This window comes from Eucalyptus grandis, chromosome 8 (genome assembly GCF_016545825.1).
Source record: "Eucalyptus grandis isolate ANBG69807.140 chromosome 8, ASM1654582v1, whole genome shotgun sequence".
NCBI lineage: Eukaryota > Viridiplantae > Streptophyta > Magnoliopsida > Myrtales > Myrtaceae > Eucalyptus > Eucalyptus grandis.
The window spans coordinates 44,387,157-44,403,905 of record NC_052619.1 but is presented as its reverse complement, the minus strand read 5'-3'; the positions used below and the strand labels follow the sequence as shown (position 1 = coordinate 44,403,905).

The 16,749-nt window shown below is 37.5% G+C and overlaps 1 protein-coding gene and 1 long non-coding RNA gene across 16 annotated transcripts; one reads left to right on the top strand and one right to left on the bottom strand.

Moving 5' to 3' along the window:
• The first annotated feature begins 1,648 nt into the window (after positions 1 to 1,648).
• Positions 1,649 to 9,099, top strand: LOC104414545. 10 transcript variants are annotated; one of them, XR_005545167.1, is made up of 5 exons: positions 1,649 to 2,059; positions 5,308 to 6,483; positions 6,820 to 6,902; positions 6,975 to 8,062; positions 8,651 to 9,099. It is a non-coding gene; the product is annotated as an uncharacterized LOC104414545 (long non-coding RNA). The 10 variants fall into 10 exon arrangements; XR_005545164.1 differs by lacking the exon at positions 1,649 to 2,059 and adding an exon at positions 4,618 to 5,109; XR_005545165.1 differs by lacking the exon at positions 1,649 to 2,059 and adding an exon at positions 4,618 to 5,151.
• Positions 9,100 to 9,764: 665 nt separating this feature from the next.
• On the bottom strand, positions 9,765 to 15,792 carry LOC104414544 (ATP-dependent DNA helicase Q-like 1). Of its 6 annotated transcripts, XR_001980634.2 has the most exons (7): positions 14,856 to 15,792; positions 13,754 to 13,850; positions 12,846 to 12,955; positions 11,787 to 11,914; positions 11,098 to 11,140; positions 10,247 to 10,358; positions 9,765 to 10,165 (listed from the first exon to the last, which is right to left on the bottom strand). XR_001980634.2 is itself a non-coding variant. In XM_039300832.1 (4 exons), the coding sequence occupies exons 2-4, from the start codon at positions 11,113 to 11,115 to the stop codon at positions 10,046 to 10,048; spliced, it is 237 nt and encodes a 78-aa protein (XP_039156766.1). In that variant the 5' UTR covers positions 11,116 to 11,140; positions 15,670 to 15,688; the 3' UTR covers positions 9,765 to 10,045. The 6 variants fall into 6 exon arrangements, 1 of the variants encoding a protein (XP_039156766.1); XR_005545903.1 differs by having other exon boundaries at positions 13,754 to 15,792; XR_005545904.1 differs by having other exon boundaries at positions 10,247 to 10,345; positions 13,754 to 15,792.
• Positions 15,793 to 16,749: the final 957 nt, after the last annotated feature.

The window sequence follows — 16,749 nt, the reverse complement described above, 5'->3', positions numbered from 1 at the left end:
TCGTATAATCTCAAACTTGAACTATTTAAGCATGAATCTAAAAGCAGAAGAGTCACATCCATGTACGTTTTCATATCTGAAACCTTTTTTTCTCAGGCGTAGGTAGGCTACAATTGAAGACTATTGAAAAATGTGGGAAACTTTTGGAAGGATGAAAAGAGCCATTCTCAAAATTTACTCATTTGGTTTGAGCAAAAAACTTTGAAAGGGTCATCTTACTGGTTAATAATTAGACTCTACCACATTAAATTGTGTTAACCAGTCGCATTGAAGCCTCAATCGAAGCAATTTCTTTGAGGTCACTCTTTGATATTCCTGTACCCTTGTACTAGATGACAATGGTGGAATTTTAGTAGTTGAAAGGCTGAAAGCTGCTGGCAAGGTACTCTGTCTGATTCGCTGCTTGTCTACCTGAACTTAAACTCAATTTTTCCAGAGCTCAATACAAGGCCAAGTAGCTTGTAAGGCCACGTAGCTTTTTAAGCCAAGTTCGAATCTATAATTACTAACACAAATATAGTGCGGGTCGTGTTAAAATACTTGTTAAATATACTTAATGTGAAATAATCAAATTTTCAGAATATTGATTGAACATTTCACAAGAAAAATCACAAGTAAAGTCGATATTTTGAGTCTACAGTTTATTTACTAAGTTGCTTAACTAGTGTCTAAGCCATTATTCCAAAGGGCAATGGCTATGTGTTTTGACTGCTTTTAGAATTTTAGTCACAACCTTATCGGCTGAATTGATTTAAAATTTGAAAACTGTGAATCGACTGGATAATTGGATGAAGGTGTTAAACCTGGTGAACCGGTTCGGTTCTGCTCATGGGTTTTCGTACTCTCCTTCTCCTTCGATTTCATGCCAGAGATTTGCTTTGACCTTGTTTTTGAAAGTTCTATCACATTATACATCAAGATCCTATAAATTACGACCATTTGAACAATAACTACGCAAGTTTTGATAGAATTAAAGAGGGTTCCCATTGGGCTTTTCAGTTTTCCACATTTTCGTAACTCCAGTCTTAGCGGGACGGCATTCAAAATATGAAAATTGTCCTCAAATCAAAATGGAACCATCGAAAGCCTTTCGTTTTGTTTAGCACCGGCACGTGTAATTTTAGAATATCTACTTCAGCAATATATGTTGCCATATGATGAATCGTACAACAAGGAGGAATCAAACTAGACAAATTGAGGAAATTAGGGGGTTAAAGAACCCCAGAAACAAGGCATAAACAACATTTGGCCAAAACAAAATCGTACCCAACAAAATCGACCACAAAATAGATGGTAACGTCAATCCTACAAATACAAGTATTCATCTGGTTTTGCAATCAGCATCACATTTATTAGGAAAAGAGCTTACAGAGAAGAGGAGAATTGAACAAATCAAACAATTCTACTTTGCATGGGCATGGATGCAGAATCCTGTTACAAATGTATTAGAAGATAAGAAAATTCAAAAAGGAAAAAGAAAAATCGGCAAATATAAATATATATTACTATCACATACGAGTCTGTCTCATTTGCCTATGTTTTGAATGCTGGAGATCGATAAATGAAACAATGAACATAATATCAGAAAGATTGAACATTGCGGCACCCTTCTGAATATTTGATTACCATTAGATACATATAAAGATGAACACCCAAAGAGCACAGCAAGTCTCTCTGTTTCCTCTCTCACCCTTTTTCTCTCTTGATGAGGATGGACACGGTATTCCTTAATTCCTGCTAATTAGAATCGACGTGCGAAGGTCGAGCATCTGCGCTTCAACCATCGGAACCCTTGTTTGAAAGAAGCCTTGAACTTGCCTTCGACCGAATAAAGCTTGTATCTGGCCACCCTCCTCTTCTTCTTCTTCTCCGGATCATTCCACCACGATGCTTTTATCGCCGACTCCTTCACGTTGTCTAGTCTGTGCGGGGGCGAAGCGTGTTCGAGCATGGGAGGCCGGGATTTGGCTACGTACATCTGGTTTTGGTTAAGAGTTCGAATCGTCATGATCTCTAGACTCCGGCCAACTCCATGGGATCGGTAGCTCGGCGACCACAGGTCCATCTGTGACCTCAATCTCTCTCTAATCTCGGCCTCTCCCCTTTCTCGGATGGGAAGGATTTTTTTTTAGAGGATTTTTTTCTCTTGATGATCATGAGCACATCTATTGGTTCTCTAAGGAAGTTGAAGAAATCAAGTGCTTATGGTTGTGAGTCTCTGAGAGAAATCCCTAGCTCAATTGGGGATTTATAGAATTTGCAACATCTTCACTTGAGTTTTTCTGCGATCGAAAAGCTTCCTGATGCGATTGGAAGGCTGAAAAATCTGCAGACTCTACATATCTCGTCGTGCTGTTGTCTGAAAAGTGAAATTGATGACTTGCCTTCCCTCGAGATTTTCCATAGAAAAGTGTAGTTCCATTGAAAGATTGAACCTTTCACGATTGATTCATCTGAAATGATTGCACGCTGAGCATTGCGATAGCCTAGTTGAAATTCAGGGCATGATAATTTGGCATTCTTGGAGGTCATATTTATATATGATTGCAATTCCATTAAAAGGCTTCTCTGTCCAAAATCACGGTGTCTGAAGAAATTAGTGGCTGTGGGCGGCCACCGCTCCGCCAGCCCTCGTTCCCTCGCGCCCAGGTCTTTCCGTGTGTCTCCCACTCCTGTTCCGCTTTGTCCAGCCACCGTGGGTGGCCGAGCAAGCCGCCGGAGCCGCCGTGCAGCCTCTGCCGGACCGCCACCTACCTTCCCGACCCTTCTCCGCCCCTAACCATGTCTGTTTTCCCCTGTTTCATAGCCGAACCAGCAAACCCACGAGTGGGTTTCAGCACTTCGGGCCCGCTTTTGACCGTTTCCGGCCCCGAACCCGAGCAGTGCTTTGGGAACAATCGTTCCTCGCGTCGCCGCCGTCGGATTGATCCGATTTGCGCGCGATTTGGTGAGTAATCTCACTAATCCTGGATTAGTTGGCTAATTATGCTTAAGGTTGGTTTAGATTTAATTAATTATGTTTAGGTTGTTAGATTATGATAAATTAGCAATTATTAGTCAATTGTGATGTGATTTAGATAAATTGATTGTGCACTTAGCAAGTAGACGTGGTCTACTAATTGTTGGAAGTGCCTCGGGATTTTCCCGACCCTTAGTGGGCTCCAATTAGGCTTTTCGGGCCTAAGTGGAAATTTTTAGTATTTAAATATTAATTTTCGGAATTTAATTAAATAATTATTTATTTTCCGAAAATTCAACCGAGATGGTTCGAACCGGAATTTTATGCTGATGATCGTGGTGCAGTCCATTTATTTAATTGAGCTTTATATTGTGCTAAATTGAATTTATTGTATTTATTTATTTATTTTCCGAAATTAATTATTTAATTATTTATTTCTCGGAAATTCAACCTGGATTTTTCAGTGACCTAATTTTATGCTGATGATCGTGGTGAAGTTCGTTTATTTAATTGGGCTTTATTTTGTGCTAAATTGATTTTTAATAATTATTAATTAATTTTCGAAATTAATTAATTATTTATTTATTTTTCGGAAATTAAGATTTTGATGGCCGATGACCGAAATTTCGTGCTGATTGTCGTGGTTGCAGACCGTTTATTTATTTGAGCTCTACGTTGTGTGGAATTGAATTTATTGTGGAATTTTAGGAATTATCCTAAATTGTTTGTTATTGAATATTTGATTGATGGATGGCTGAGTATAGGTATATAGCGCCAGTACGTTGATGGGCTATATAGTAGGGAGAATGGTGAGAGCTAACCGAGAATGTTATTGGCCGAGACCAATCGGGTACGATGTTATTGGATATACGTGGTTCGGTGATTGGAAGTATCACCGGCGAAACGGCGCCTTAAAGAACGCACGTAAATGACTTATAGACAAACGTGGTTCGGTGGTTATGGGAATATCACCGGTGAAAACGGCGCCTTAAAGAACGCACGATGTTGTCTATAGCCGATGTCACCCGGCGAAAACGGCGCCCTTGAAAGGACATGTGGTTCGGTGATCAAGGTTATCACCAGAAAACGGCGCCTTAAAGAACGCACGGTGTCGGTGATCGGTATGTCATTGGCGAAAACGACGCCCGAGAAACACATGTGATTTGGTGAATGAGTACACAACTGGGAAATCGTGGTATGAGTGGGAATGACCTGAGGTGGTCCGAATGACATGTAATCGACTGCGCCGATTGATCATTGTTTGATCCGATGTTGTGAATTGATTGATTGAATGGGAATGACCGTGAGTGGTCTTGTTGGCATGTAATCGACTAGGTCGATTGATCATTGTTTTGATCTGATGTTGTGAATTGATCGATTGAATGGGAATGACCGTGAGTGGTCTTGTTGGCATGTAATCGACTAGGTCGATTGATCATTGTTTTGATCTACGATGTTGTGAATTGATTGATTGAATGGGAATGACCGTGAGTGGTCTTATTGGCTTGTAATCGACTAGGTCGATTTGATCGATGCTTCGATCGGTGATATGATTGCTTGGGTGCCTATTATGAATTGTACTGACTTGCAGGTGGAATCTGATACCAAGGTACGTCTTCTGCCCTGTGCGTGTATAGGCAGCCTATAGTATAGGTGCAACAACATAGTGCAACAACATAGTCGAAATTCAAGGTCTTGATGGTGCAAAGTTCTTAGAAGACTTGGATTTTACAGGATGCAAATCAATAGAGACTTTCCAGATTTGATGGGATGTGAGAAGTTAGGATCTCTAAGAGTTCGAGACAGAAAGAAGCCTCCTCAGCTTCGGGGACTTGAAAAGTTGGATTTAATTGATTTGGATATTTCTGGTTGTGACTCATTAGAAGCAATACTGAAACGCACGTCTTTATAAATCATGAACGAGAGCTATCTTTTGACTTTTGGAGTGATGTTTCCTCAACAGAGGCAAATAAGCAGTTAATAATCATTTTTCTTCTGAGATTGATGACCTACTTTTCATCCCCATCTTCTTTTGACAAGAAGGTTTTCCATGACGGGGTTCTGTCATAATTGAAGGAATGGGGGAGTTGGTCATACATGATGCTTCAGCCAAGATCAAAATATAGACCCAAATGTCAATAGAAGGCATAGTAAGATTCTTCATCCTTGAATAGCCAACATGAGCAAATAGAGTAATAGTTTTCTCAAAGCTTTATTTTAATTTCTTTTAGAATGATTGCTCTACGCTAGGTATCTATTTGATTGATTTTGGAAACTCCAAATTTGCCTGCACATATTGCTGTTGGTTACGATGTAGCAATGTTTTTTGTTTATCCTTCCATTGGCAGCTTCTGCAGACTGCAAACAGATTAGCAGCTTGCGAGGCAAGGATGAAAATATCAAGCAAAGGTAAACAAGAGTTCCCCAGTGATTTAACAGTTCCTCCATAAGTAAACCTGGGATTTGAAATTTTCAAATCGAGGTAGATGAACTTCTGCTACTCAATATTGTAAACTACGCCCGGAATTTCCCTATCCAGAATTTATATTTTCTTTGAAAAAATCCTTGGCCATTTTGAGTTACTTTGTGAGTTCTTTTGTGTGAAATTTGACTAATGGCAGATGTCCTGTTTGAGACAAACATATTGGTTTTCCGCGATGAACAAAAACCCTGTCAAGTTTCTTATTGTTCCGTTGATGTCCCTCTTGAACCTTCTGAGAATAGCATCAATTCCCATTAAGTATGATGAAGTGAGCTAAAATAAAACATATCAAGTGTTTTTGGTTTGTGATTAAAAAAAAATGTTAAAAGTAGTTTTGGCTAGTCTGTCATATATGAATGTACGCCACCTTAACATTACTAGTAGTCAAACTATTGTTTTGAATATTATCAAGCAAGGTAAATTGGTGCTGCTTCCATGACAGGTTTGTTTGGTCTGTGTAATGATCAAGGCTTACTTTGGGACTTCAGTTTGATTAACTGTATCGATGACTTTTGCATTAATGAACAATGTTTTGCTTGTTGTGAAACAAGCTAGGATGAGGAGCTCAAGAATTTGCTAATTAGTTTGCATAACGTTTGATCCTATTGTTGCCATGGAATTGCTTTATTACATGACTGATTTGGGTGTGGCTCACTTGGCTGAGGAACTTCAAATTCCATACTTGAGACTGATCAAAATAAAGAAAAGGGATTTTGCAGAGGAAGCATTAGCAACAGTTGAGGACCATCTTGCATGCCAAACTTGAAGAGGCTTTGGGGCCGACTAGAGTGTCCTAAGGAAGTTTTGATACTTGTGAAGATCCAAAACACTTTATCTGATCTCAATGTCACATCCCTAAATGATTGTAAATGTATTTTTTTTTTCAATTAAATATGCTTTATGTATGCTCATTAGGTTCTAGCTCTCCTTTAATCAAAAACTAAGTTGATGAATTTTTGTACGTTACCGTGATGCAGAGTTGTTCGATGTGGTTGCAGTCTAATGATTTCACTCTGGAATTGAGGATGCTATGCAGAGGGAGGTATGCATTGCTAGGCTCCTTCATTTCTATAAATTTATTTGTGTGATGATATCCTTTGAATGTTATTATATAGGTTTGACAAGCTCAGTTCTCATGTATGCGGCATTGGATTTGTAAAGTTGAAATTGACCTCTTTGCAAACGATCCAGTATTGCTAATTTTGCTAATTGGATCTTGCAAAATAACCAAGTAGGAAATGCATCTTTCTATCTGTAGTTTAGGCGCTTCACCTTTTCAACATAATTTTATTAATTTCAATTCTATTCCTAAACACAAACAGGGAAAGTGTTGCTAATTGCTTACTTCTTTTAAGCCTGTGTGTTTCTTTTTCTTCAGCCAGCTAATGAAGTCTCCTTTCATTGTGGTCCAACTCTGATTGGTGTCAATGTTTATGCATTTGTACCTTAATCTCTCATGAGGTAAATTCTAATGCTACGATCTTGGACATCTTCATTTATTGATAATTACTCAGTGCTATCTTCCTTGTGCAGATTAAAGCTGCATTTGATGAAATTCGGAGGAAGTCCCCAAACACCACGGAGTTTAGATAAGGGCAAGAATGAGCTATGTCAGTATAGAAAGGCATTTTGAAGTTCTTTGCCATTGGCATTTGTCATTTGCTCCATGTTGTTAATACTCTTCAAAGGTTCTTGATATAAGGCAACTTCTTCTCATGTGGTGTATTAGTCCTTTGCAAGGTTGAAATCATGCTATTCTTTAGCAAAGGCTGCATCACAAATCGCTTGGAGGAAGACTGCATGTGTAGGTGGTTTTATATGTGAAGTCAAGCATAAAATGAGATTTGTTAACAAGATTACTATTTAGATGTCCACTTCAAGCTACAGTTTTGTGACTGGAAGAGACTTTTTTCGTAGAAAAAGCAAATGCCATGGAATCAAAAAATAATCTGTCAACTGCAGCCAAGAGTTTCAATGAAAAGGTTTCCGAGAAGACGTTAGTTTCTCATTTGGAAGAATTTTGAACCCAAAATGAGGGCATTATAAAATCATCCGCTTGGTATGGTTACATCGGAAATTCATATGTAAGCATCTTCCAATCATTTTGGTCATATAACCCAAAATGATGGCATTATAAAATCATCCGTTCGTGCCAGTTGTTGTGAGTCGCTCACAGATATCACTAGCTCAACTTGAGATTTACAGAATTTGCAACATCTAGACATTAGTGGTTCTGGTATTGAAAAGCTTCCTAGTGCTATATGAAGGTTGAAAAATTGGTGCACTATAAGTTTCCCATCATGCTATTATCTGAAAGAGCAATTCCAAGTGAAATCGGTGACTTGTCTTTGCTTGAGATTCTCTATGTTACTTGGGGAATTTTTAAGCTTGTGAGGATCTAGTACACTTTATCTGGTCTCGACAGCACATACTCGAATGATTTTGATGTTGTATTTTGAGTTGAGTCTGCTTTTTGTATGTTCATGAGGTTCAACCTCTCTGTTAATCCAATACGTAGCTGCTGATTTTTTTGTATGTCACCCTGATGCAGAAATGTTTGTTTAATGCCGTTGCATTCTAATGTTATCATTCCAGAACTCGATAAGGCTCTGCAAAGGGAGGTATGCACTACTAGTCGTACCATAACAATGGAAAAATAACTTGTTTGCTCATACTATATGAGCTATGGAATTGCACCTGAAAAAGTATGCAAGTATGCATGAGGACAATCTCCTTCATTTCTATTAGTTCATCAATGTGATACTATCCTTTGAATGTCATATAGGTTTCTGACTTTTTTAATTTGATAAGGTCAGTTCTCATGCGACGTTGACTTTGTAAAGTTAAAATTCACCTCCTAGCAAACTATCCTGCTGATTTTGCTAACAGGTTATTGCAATAACCAAATAATAAATTTATCTTTCTATTATGTTGTTTAAGCACTTCACCTTTCAGCATATTTTTATTGACATCAATTATTTTCCTAAACACAAACAAGGAAAGTGTTGCTAATTATTACTTCTTCCAAGCCTGTTGTTTACGTTTTCATCGGCCAGCTCATGAAGTTTCTGTTCATTATGGTCCAACTGCAATTGGTGCAAATGATGTTTGTGCATTTGTACCTTATCTTTCATTATGTAAATTGTGATGCTCCAATCTCAAATATCCCCATTTATTGATAATTAGTAAATCCTATCCTTCTTGTGTAGATTCAAGCTGCATTTCATAAAATTCAGAGAACATTCCCGAGCATCACAGGACGGAGATGTGGACCAAAATGAGATATGTCATGAGACGTTATGGAAAGGTGTTCCAAAGTTCTTCGCTAAAGGTGTTTATAATGTGCTCTATGCTGATAATCTTGATAGGATTCTTGATATAAAGGGACCTCTTCTAATGCGGTGCAGTAGTCCTTTGCAAACTTTGACATCATGCTATTATTTAGCAAAGGTAGAATTTCAAAATGCTTGCAGGAAGACTGCATGTACAGGTGGTTTTCGATGTGAAGTTAAGCATAAAGTCATGTTTGTCGACAAGATTACCGTTTTAGATGTCCACTTCTGGCTGCAATTTTGTGAATGTGAGAGACTTCTTTAATGTAAAAAGCGAATATCATGGAATCAGCAAATAATCTATCAATTGCAGGCAAGATTTTCAGTAAAAAGGTTCCCAAAAGACAGTAGTTTCTCACTCGGAAGAATTTTGAGCACAAAAGAAAAGTGTTCGTTAGTGTACAATCAGCTCTTGCATTTTGGGAAGTTCATGTATTGGCATTTTGCAATCACTTTGATGGTATAATCTCAAACTTGATTCCTTCTAAGCATGAGCCTATAAAGCAGTGTAGACACAGCCATACATTATAATGAAACCAAATTTTCTTTGGTGTTGGCTATAGTTGACTGATAAAGAAAATGTTAAATCTTCCCCAAATTTATATCCATTTGGTTTGGACCAAGCCGTTGAACGGTCGTCTACTTGGTTAGTACTTGGACTCTACTACACCAAATTGTAGTCAATGGTCATGCATTCAAGTTTCAATTGAACCATTTTCTTTGGGGCCAGTACTCTCAGATGTTCCTCTTCATCATACTACATTACAACAGTGGAACTTTAGTAGTTAAAAGCTACTCACAAGATAATCATATATTCAAATTTGGTCACTGTTTACCAAAACTTTACTAACTTGTTAAGCCAAATTTGCATATTCAAGCACTAAATCATGCGTACTGCGGGCCACACTAACAAGTCAAAACATAAGTTAAATATATCAAACACGAAATAATCTAATTTTGAGCATACTGATTATATATAACATGAGAAAAGTTGCTAGTAAAGTCAATGTATTGATTATATAATTTATAATATAGCTAGTCAATAACACGAGAATGATAGTATGCCATTTCTTTCTATAACATACAATTTGGACCTCTTCAGTTTACCATTTCTTTTGAACAGCTACCCTTTTGGCGAGCTACTAATCCAACATGATAGTACACTGTCTTTATACATAACTTCTTATTCAAGTATTTTGCGACATCAACGCATTCACTCTTTGAAAGGCAATATACTATGCCACAAAAATTAGCAAAACGTTTCTTTAGCAGCTATCCAAGCTGCTTCAGTGGTTCCTTGGTCTTAGCTATGACCTCATATTTAAGATTTAGTCTGTCGAAGCTTGTCTCAAGAACAAGAGCATGGAGAATCCCAAGAGATTTTAGGATATCCTGCAATGGATGAATAATTCAATCAGAAGGAACAGATTATTTCAACATAATGATGAGGAGGTTAATATATAAGTTTAGTACCTCATGAACTGAGGGAGTGGTAGTTTCAGCTAAGGCCATCATTGGGTCACGTGCAAAGTTAGGCTCGAGACATACCAGTCTGTAATCTGGACGAAATTCCTGTCCCCATAGACTACATTAATGAAAACCACAAAAGTGACAATCAATGAGCTTTCACTGTTAATCAATCAAATGTTCAAGAAAAGCTCAAATCAGCAGTACGTTCCTTTCATGAGTTCAAACTGGCAGAGCAAATCCAGTTAAGACATAGTAAGAAACACAATCAATGATCACATGGTTGAACCTTTGCCTTTCTCAAGTTGCTAACATAAAGTATAAGGGTTAATGGAATAAATAGGGATACAAGAACCAACTCAAGAGATTAAATGTCCTACCAAACATAAAGAGAAGATTGGAGCCTTATCCAAGCTTATGCTTGATCCGATTACTCTAGGAAGTACTTTCCATTGGAGTTTTATTAAGTTGTGTCCTCTTTACTCAATATAATATATGATGTGCCACTAAGTTTTCCCAAATGAAAGAACTTAAATCTTTTCATCAAACAAGGAACCCTGCATTTGGTTATATTAGAGCTTCAATAGGGTTTTTCTGAAAGAACTTAAATCTTTTCATCAAACAAGGAAGGTCTTCATAGGTGTAACATTGACAATTTAATTAGGCTAGAAACCCAGAAAATGCAGAAACGTTTGGAAAAAGAATTTAAGTTAGCATATATAAATGTTAACTTGCTTATATTTATCAGAAACAAGGACAATAGTTTTCCAGTGGCAACATCACATATAATTATTCCTTTTGAAGTAACTCTAGAATGATCTTTCTTATGTACAAGGCATGCCAAATATTACGCATACCTCACTAATGTGCCTCATCAATAACAAAACCAGCTAGCTGTGCCTGCAATGCATGATGGTCGAATATAATAAATTTACAAAGAACCTTTCAGAAAAAGTTATGGTGCATCAGAAACAATCCTTTTCTATGCAAGCATTACAATATCTCCAGAAGTGAGGGGTTTCAGCAGTTACATACAGTAGTTTGCATGATGGTTTATCTTTTCTGAAAAGGTAGGCAAAGCAAAAGTGGAGATTAATAATTTGATGGTCACAAAACTCAGCATAAATCACAAGCCTTCGTTTATGCAAAACAGTCCTATCAAAGATGCTGGATTGCTAATCCACACTTTGATGATCTGCTATACTCTCAAAGTATTTGAGAAATACAGGTATTTGCACATCATCCAAAGCTTAAGTCAACTGCTTTATTGACCAAAGAGTTCTAGTATGTCATTTTGGATCTTGAAGAGCATGGAAGAAATTTGCAGAAATTAAGACTGTCTATTGGACATTTGATTGGATGAGAAGCCCCATAAGCAATTTACTAGATGCTTTTGGACATGTACGTTGTGTAGGTCCTTTGCTGTGTGCAAAATAGCAAGCAAATTGGAAATGATCAAGCAGAGAATAAATTATATGAGAACAGAACAGTGACAGCAATTTAAGTGGTTTGGCATGTATTGGCTATGTCCAAGGTTAAAGCATACCATGGATTCTAAAGATCATCTGGCCAAAAGTTGAGTGGAAAAATTGCTAGTAGATCTCCTCCTGCCCTCCCTGATTCCTGGTAATAGCTTTCGATTGACTTTGACATTGTGTTGTAGATGACAAAATGCTGACCACATGCCATAAAATATAATTACAGAACCAATTAAAAAAAAAATTACTGAACATCAAGTTAGATCAGAATCATTTGCCACTTTTACAGTAAAGAGAAGAACTTTATCCTAGTTTAACTTAATTTTAGCACACCAAAGTTCCATGCTGGGAAGACAGAATTTGGCTTGAAAAATAGCCAAGAATGATAATTTAGCAGGCCACTGGACCATGGAACTAGCAAAGTTTACTTCAAAGCACACTAAATAACCAATTAGCGATACTTAAACATTTGGAGAAAAGTGGATTAATTGAGTATTTGCCTACGTGTCAGTTTGATTCTAAAACTAAAAATAGACAAAGGCGCAAAGTCCGTTTCAACTTACAACATCAGGTTTGTCTATTTCCACGCCAAAAACAATGGTAGCACATACAACCTGGACCTCTCCAGTATGTTATTTCTTTTGAACAGCTACTCTTTGATGGGCTGGTAATCCAGCATGATAGTAGACGATCTTTATACCACACTTATCATTCAAGTATTTTGTAACATCAACACATTTACTCTTTGAGAGGCAAAATACTATGCCACAAAAATTAGCAAAAATGATTCTTTTACAGCTCTCCAAGCTGCTTCATTGGTTCTTTGGTCTTAGCTATGACCTCAGACATTAGATTTGGTCTGTCAAATCTGTCTTAAGAACAAGAGCATGGAGGATCCTGAGAGCTTTCAAGATTTCAATCAGTCCCAAATGATTATTTCAGCAATACAGCTCTCCAAGCTGCTTCATTGGTTCTTTGGTCTTAGCTATGACCTCGGACATTAAATTTGGTCTGTCAAATCTGTCTCAAGAACAAGAGCATGGGGGATCCTGAGGGCTTTCAGGATTTCAATCAGTCCCAAATGATTATTTCAGCAAAATCTGGAGGTTCATGTGCAAGTTTCATACCTCATGAACAAGTGGCAGTGACAGTTAAGGCCATCACTGGGACGTATGAAAAGTTTTTCCTGAGACATTCCAATCCTCTATAATTTGGACAAAATTCACGTCCTCATGGACTGCAACAATGACAACAAAGAAAGTAATGATCAATAAGCCTTACTCATTTACAATTATTCAAATATACGAGAAAAGCTCAAACCAGCAGTATGTTTCTTTCATGAGATGGCATTGGTGGCACAAATCCAGTAAAGACCTCATAAGAAACACAACTAATGATCCAATGGGTGAACTTTTGCCTTATATCCCAAGTTGTTAATATATAGTAAAAAAGGTTAAAAGAATAAATGGGGACACAAGAACCACCTTAAGAGACCTGATTACCAAGCCAAACATGGACACTTCCAATTACTTCCGAAAGTAATTTCCATCGAAGCTCATTTTAGTTGTGTGCATTTTGCTTTTTGTGATTAATGATGTGCCACTGACTTTTCCCACAAGAAGGAACTACATCATTTCTAAAATTAGTTATTTCAACATTGCATTCTGTTATACTAGATCGTCACAGAGGTTTGGGTTTCAGAAGGTTCAGTGTAACACCGACAATGTACTTAGGCCAGAAATACATAATATGCAAAAACGTTCAAAAAAGAGAGTTTGAGTGAGTAGTAGAGAAGAACTTCTTTATTTGGGACAAGGATGGTATTTTTGCAGTGGCAACATCATGAATACATATTCCTTTTGAAGTAACTTTAGCATTAACTTTGCTTCAGATGCAAGGATGCCAAAAAACATACCTCACACAATGTGCCTCATCAACAGCAAAACCAGCTAGTTGTGCTTGGAATGCACGACAATCATGCATCAAAAAGTACAAACGAAACTTTCAGAAAAAGTTAGTGTATCAGAAATAGTACCTTTCTATGCAAGCATTTCAATATCTCAATAAATGATGGGTTTCCCACAATCCTTTCAGGAGTTACATACAATAGCTTGCACGATGGATTAACTTTCCTGAAAAGGCAGGCAAAGCAGTGGAGATTAATGACTTGATAATCACAACAATCAGCAAAAAAAAGTCTTAGAAATCTAATAGAAACCTCACAGCAACAATTATAGCCCAACATTTTATGGCAAAATGATGATTGTATGGTATGATATACTTCTCTAGGAACACTAAGATTTTAAAATTTATTTTTAAGGCATCTTAGGAATGAATTTTTTCATTAACTACATAAAAAATGTGCATCCATTGCAACATATGGAGGGCTAGAGTAATAATTTGGTCCTGGATGATAGATAGCAGGGGACATATAACGACTGTGACACCTGGTTAAGAGTTGCTGGTAGCTGAAATGAAGGGTAAAAACATCAGAAGAGCACATGAAGAAAGGATGGGATGAGGGAGTTATCTTTTTATTCACCTTCAGCTGATCAGAAAGCACCAGTTGTCACTATTTGTCTTCTATTTACTTCAGCTAGAAACATATATCAACTACTTCAAGACTCAACAGAAAATACTTCAATAAAACTCAACTTAATAAACTCAGATTAATATCTTCCTTCGTGATTCAGTAGATCAAATATTTTGCATGCAACCAATATCCATCTTACATGATCACCCCAGTTGAGATGATGACCTAGCACATACCAGCAATAAAATATAGACATCTACAATCTGAATTTGGTGCAAGTAATTGGAAACCTTATTCCTCTGACTTAATAACCCTTTTGAATTGGACCTGAACTATGACTAACGACAACCTCAAATTCTAGAAATCACAGAATAGATTGAAATATGCGAAGGCAGAACAAGAATGTCCAGTATAATATTCTTTTCCAACTTAGTCAGATCCTGTACATTGGAACCCATGGTTCTATACCTGAATCACTTCCTATAGCTTAATTTGCATTTGGAAAACATTTTCATCCTTAAGTTTAAGCACAAACTTCGCAACAGTTCTAGCAAAGCAGATTCCAAGATCATTTTAATGCTTAAATTTCAATACACAGGCCTACCTGTCTAGTATTTCATCAGTGGAACCATTGAGCAAAGTGCACAGGGCTTGTGGTCTAAACATTGTCTCCACACATACTTCTACATTCAATCATTACACAAATGAAATAATGTTAACATTCACTAAGCTGGTAACACAAACTTTTGCCACCTCCAATGGGCATGAGAATGAAGCAATCCTACTTGGCCATAGAAGCTTTACATGCCTGATGCCGCATTGGTTGAAATGCATTGTTTCCGAATATGACAACCTTTGCCATTTTTATTTGAAACTGATATTAAACCTTGAGTGACAGTGCTCTTACAGTCCTTCAACAGAAATAAGCCTCTTCAGCACCATAATAGTTTCTGACGTGGATTGTTATGGAAAATGAAAAATGTGCACAAAGAAATTACAAGCCTTCGTTTATGCGAAACATTCCTATCAAAGATGCTGGATCGCTAAGTTTCACAATTTGATGATCTGCTATACTCTCAAAGTATTTTGAGAAAATAGGTACTTGTACATCATCCAAAACTAAAGTCAACTTCTTTATTGACCAAAGAGTTCCAATAGGTCATTTTGGATCTTGAAGATTGTGGAAGTAATTGGCAAAAGTTATGACCGTCTATTGGACATTTGATTGGATGAGAGGCCCCATAAGCAATTTATTAAATGCTTTTGTACATGTACATCATGTAGGTCCTTTGCTGTGTGCAAAATCGCAAGCAAATTGCAAATGATCAAGCAGAGAATAAATTATATAAGAACATAACAGTGACACAGTGATTTAAGTGGTTTGGCATGTATTGGCTATGTCCATGGTCAAAGCATACCATGGATTCTAAAGATCGTTTGGCCAGAAGTTGAATGGAAGAATCACTCAGAGTACTGCTTTAGTTAGGAAGATAGCATGTAGATTTCCTGCCCATTTTACTGTAAATATGTTGTAGAGGAATCCTCACCTCAAGAAAAAGTTTGGTTTTTCTTAGGTTGCAGAGAATCTTCTACAATATCGACATCTTGTACAACATTGCATTCACCGTCATTACGGATATCTTGGCCAAACATATCAGCCAAAACTCCACAAGCTTCTGATTTCGCAGCTTGCAAATCATCCCAATCCTTAGAATCTCGCATGGTTTCAACAAGTTCTGCTAGGAAGTCATCGCCACAGTGCTCCACAGTGATAAACTCTCGAACTTCGTCACCTTAAGAAAACCAAAAGAAGAAAGAGATGAGTTTGCAAGTTCCATGGCAAACAAGAGAGCAAATGTATACAATCTACAGTACGTGATTTGCACTTAGTTCAGCGAGACACGATATTAGTATTATTGCAAGCAACCATAAGTAATTCGCAGCGAGTTCAGAAATAAGCCGGACAATTCACTTGTCAATAGGACTACTCTGCCAAACCCACAAAGAAACAGGGACGGGATTAACGCTCAATGAACTAAACTCCAGTCCCATTCAAATCCAAAGTAGACTTACTATTCCATAGCCATCGTCAGAATAGAGACTAACCGCAATGAATCTCCTTAATTAGGAATGCAACAATCAATCAAATGCAGAAATTATCAGCGCAACACAATCAATTAAATCATTACCTAATGACCAGATATAACGCAATTTGGGCCAATAATCAAGAAAAAACCACCGTCCATCCGAAGTAACCTAAGCACATCAAGCTGGACCAGCGCTAGACATTTCGCTCGTCAGTAGGACTACTACTTCCCTAAACCCGCTCTGATCTATTTAACCCTAAAGCAAGATTATTCTACCGCCATCATCATCGTGGGGGCGAGAGCTACCTTCATAATCAACGCAAACGCTAATCAACATAAGAACGCGCGACGAGATAACGATTCGAGTTACCGTAGAGCGCAAATTGAAACGGTCCGAGCACTTGTTGGCGG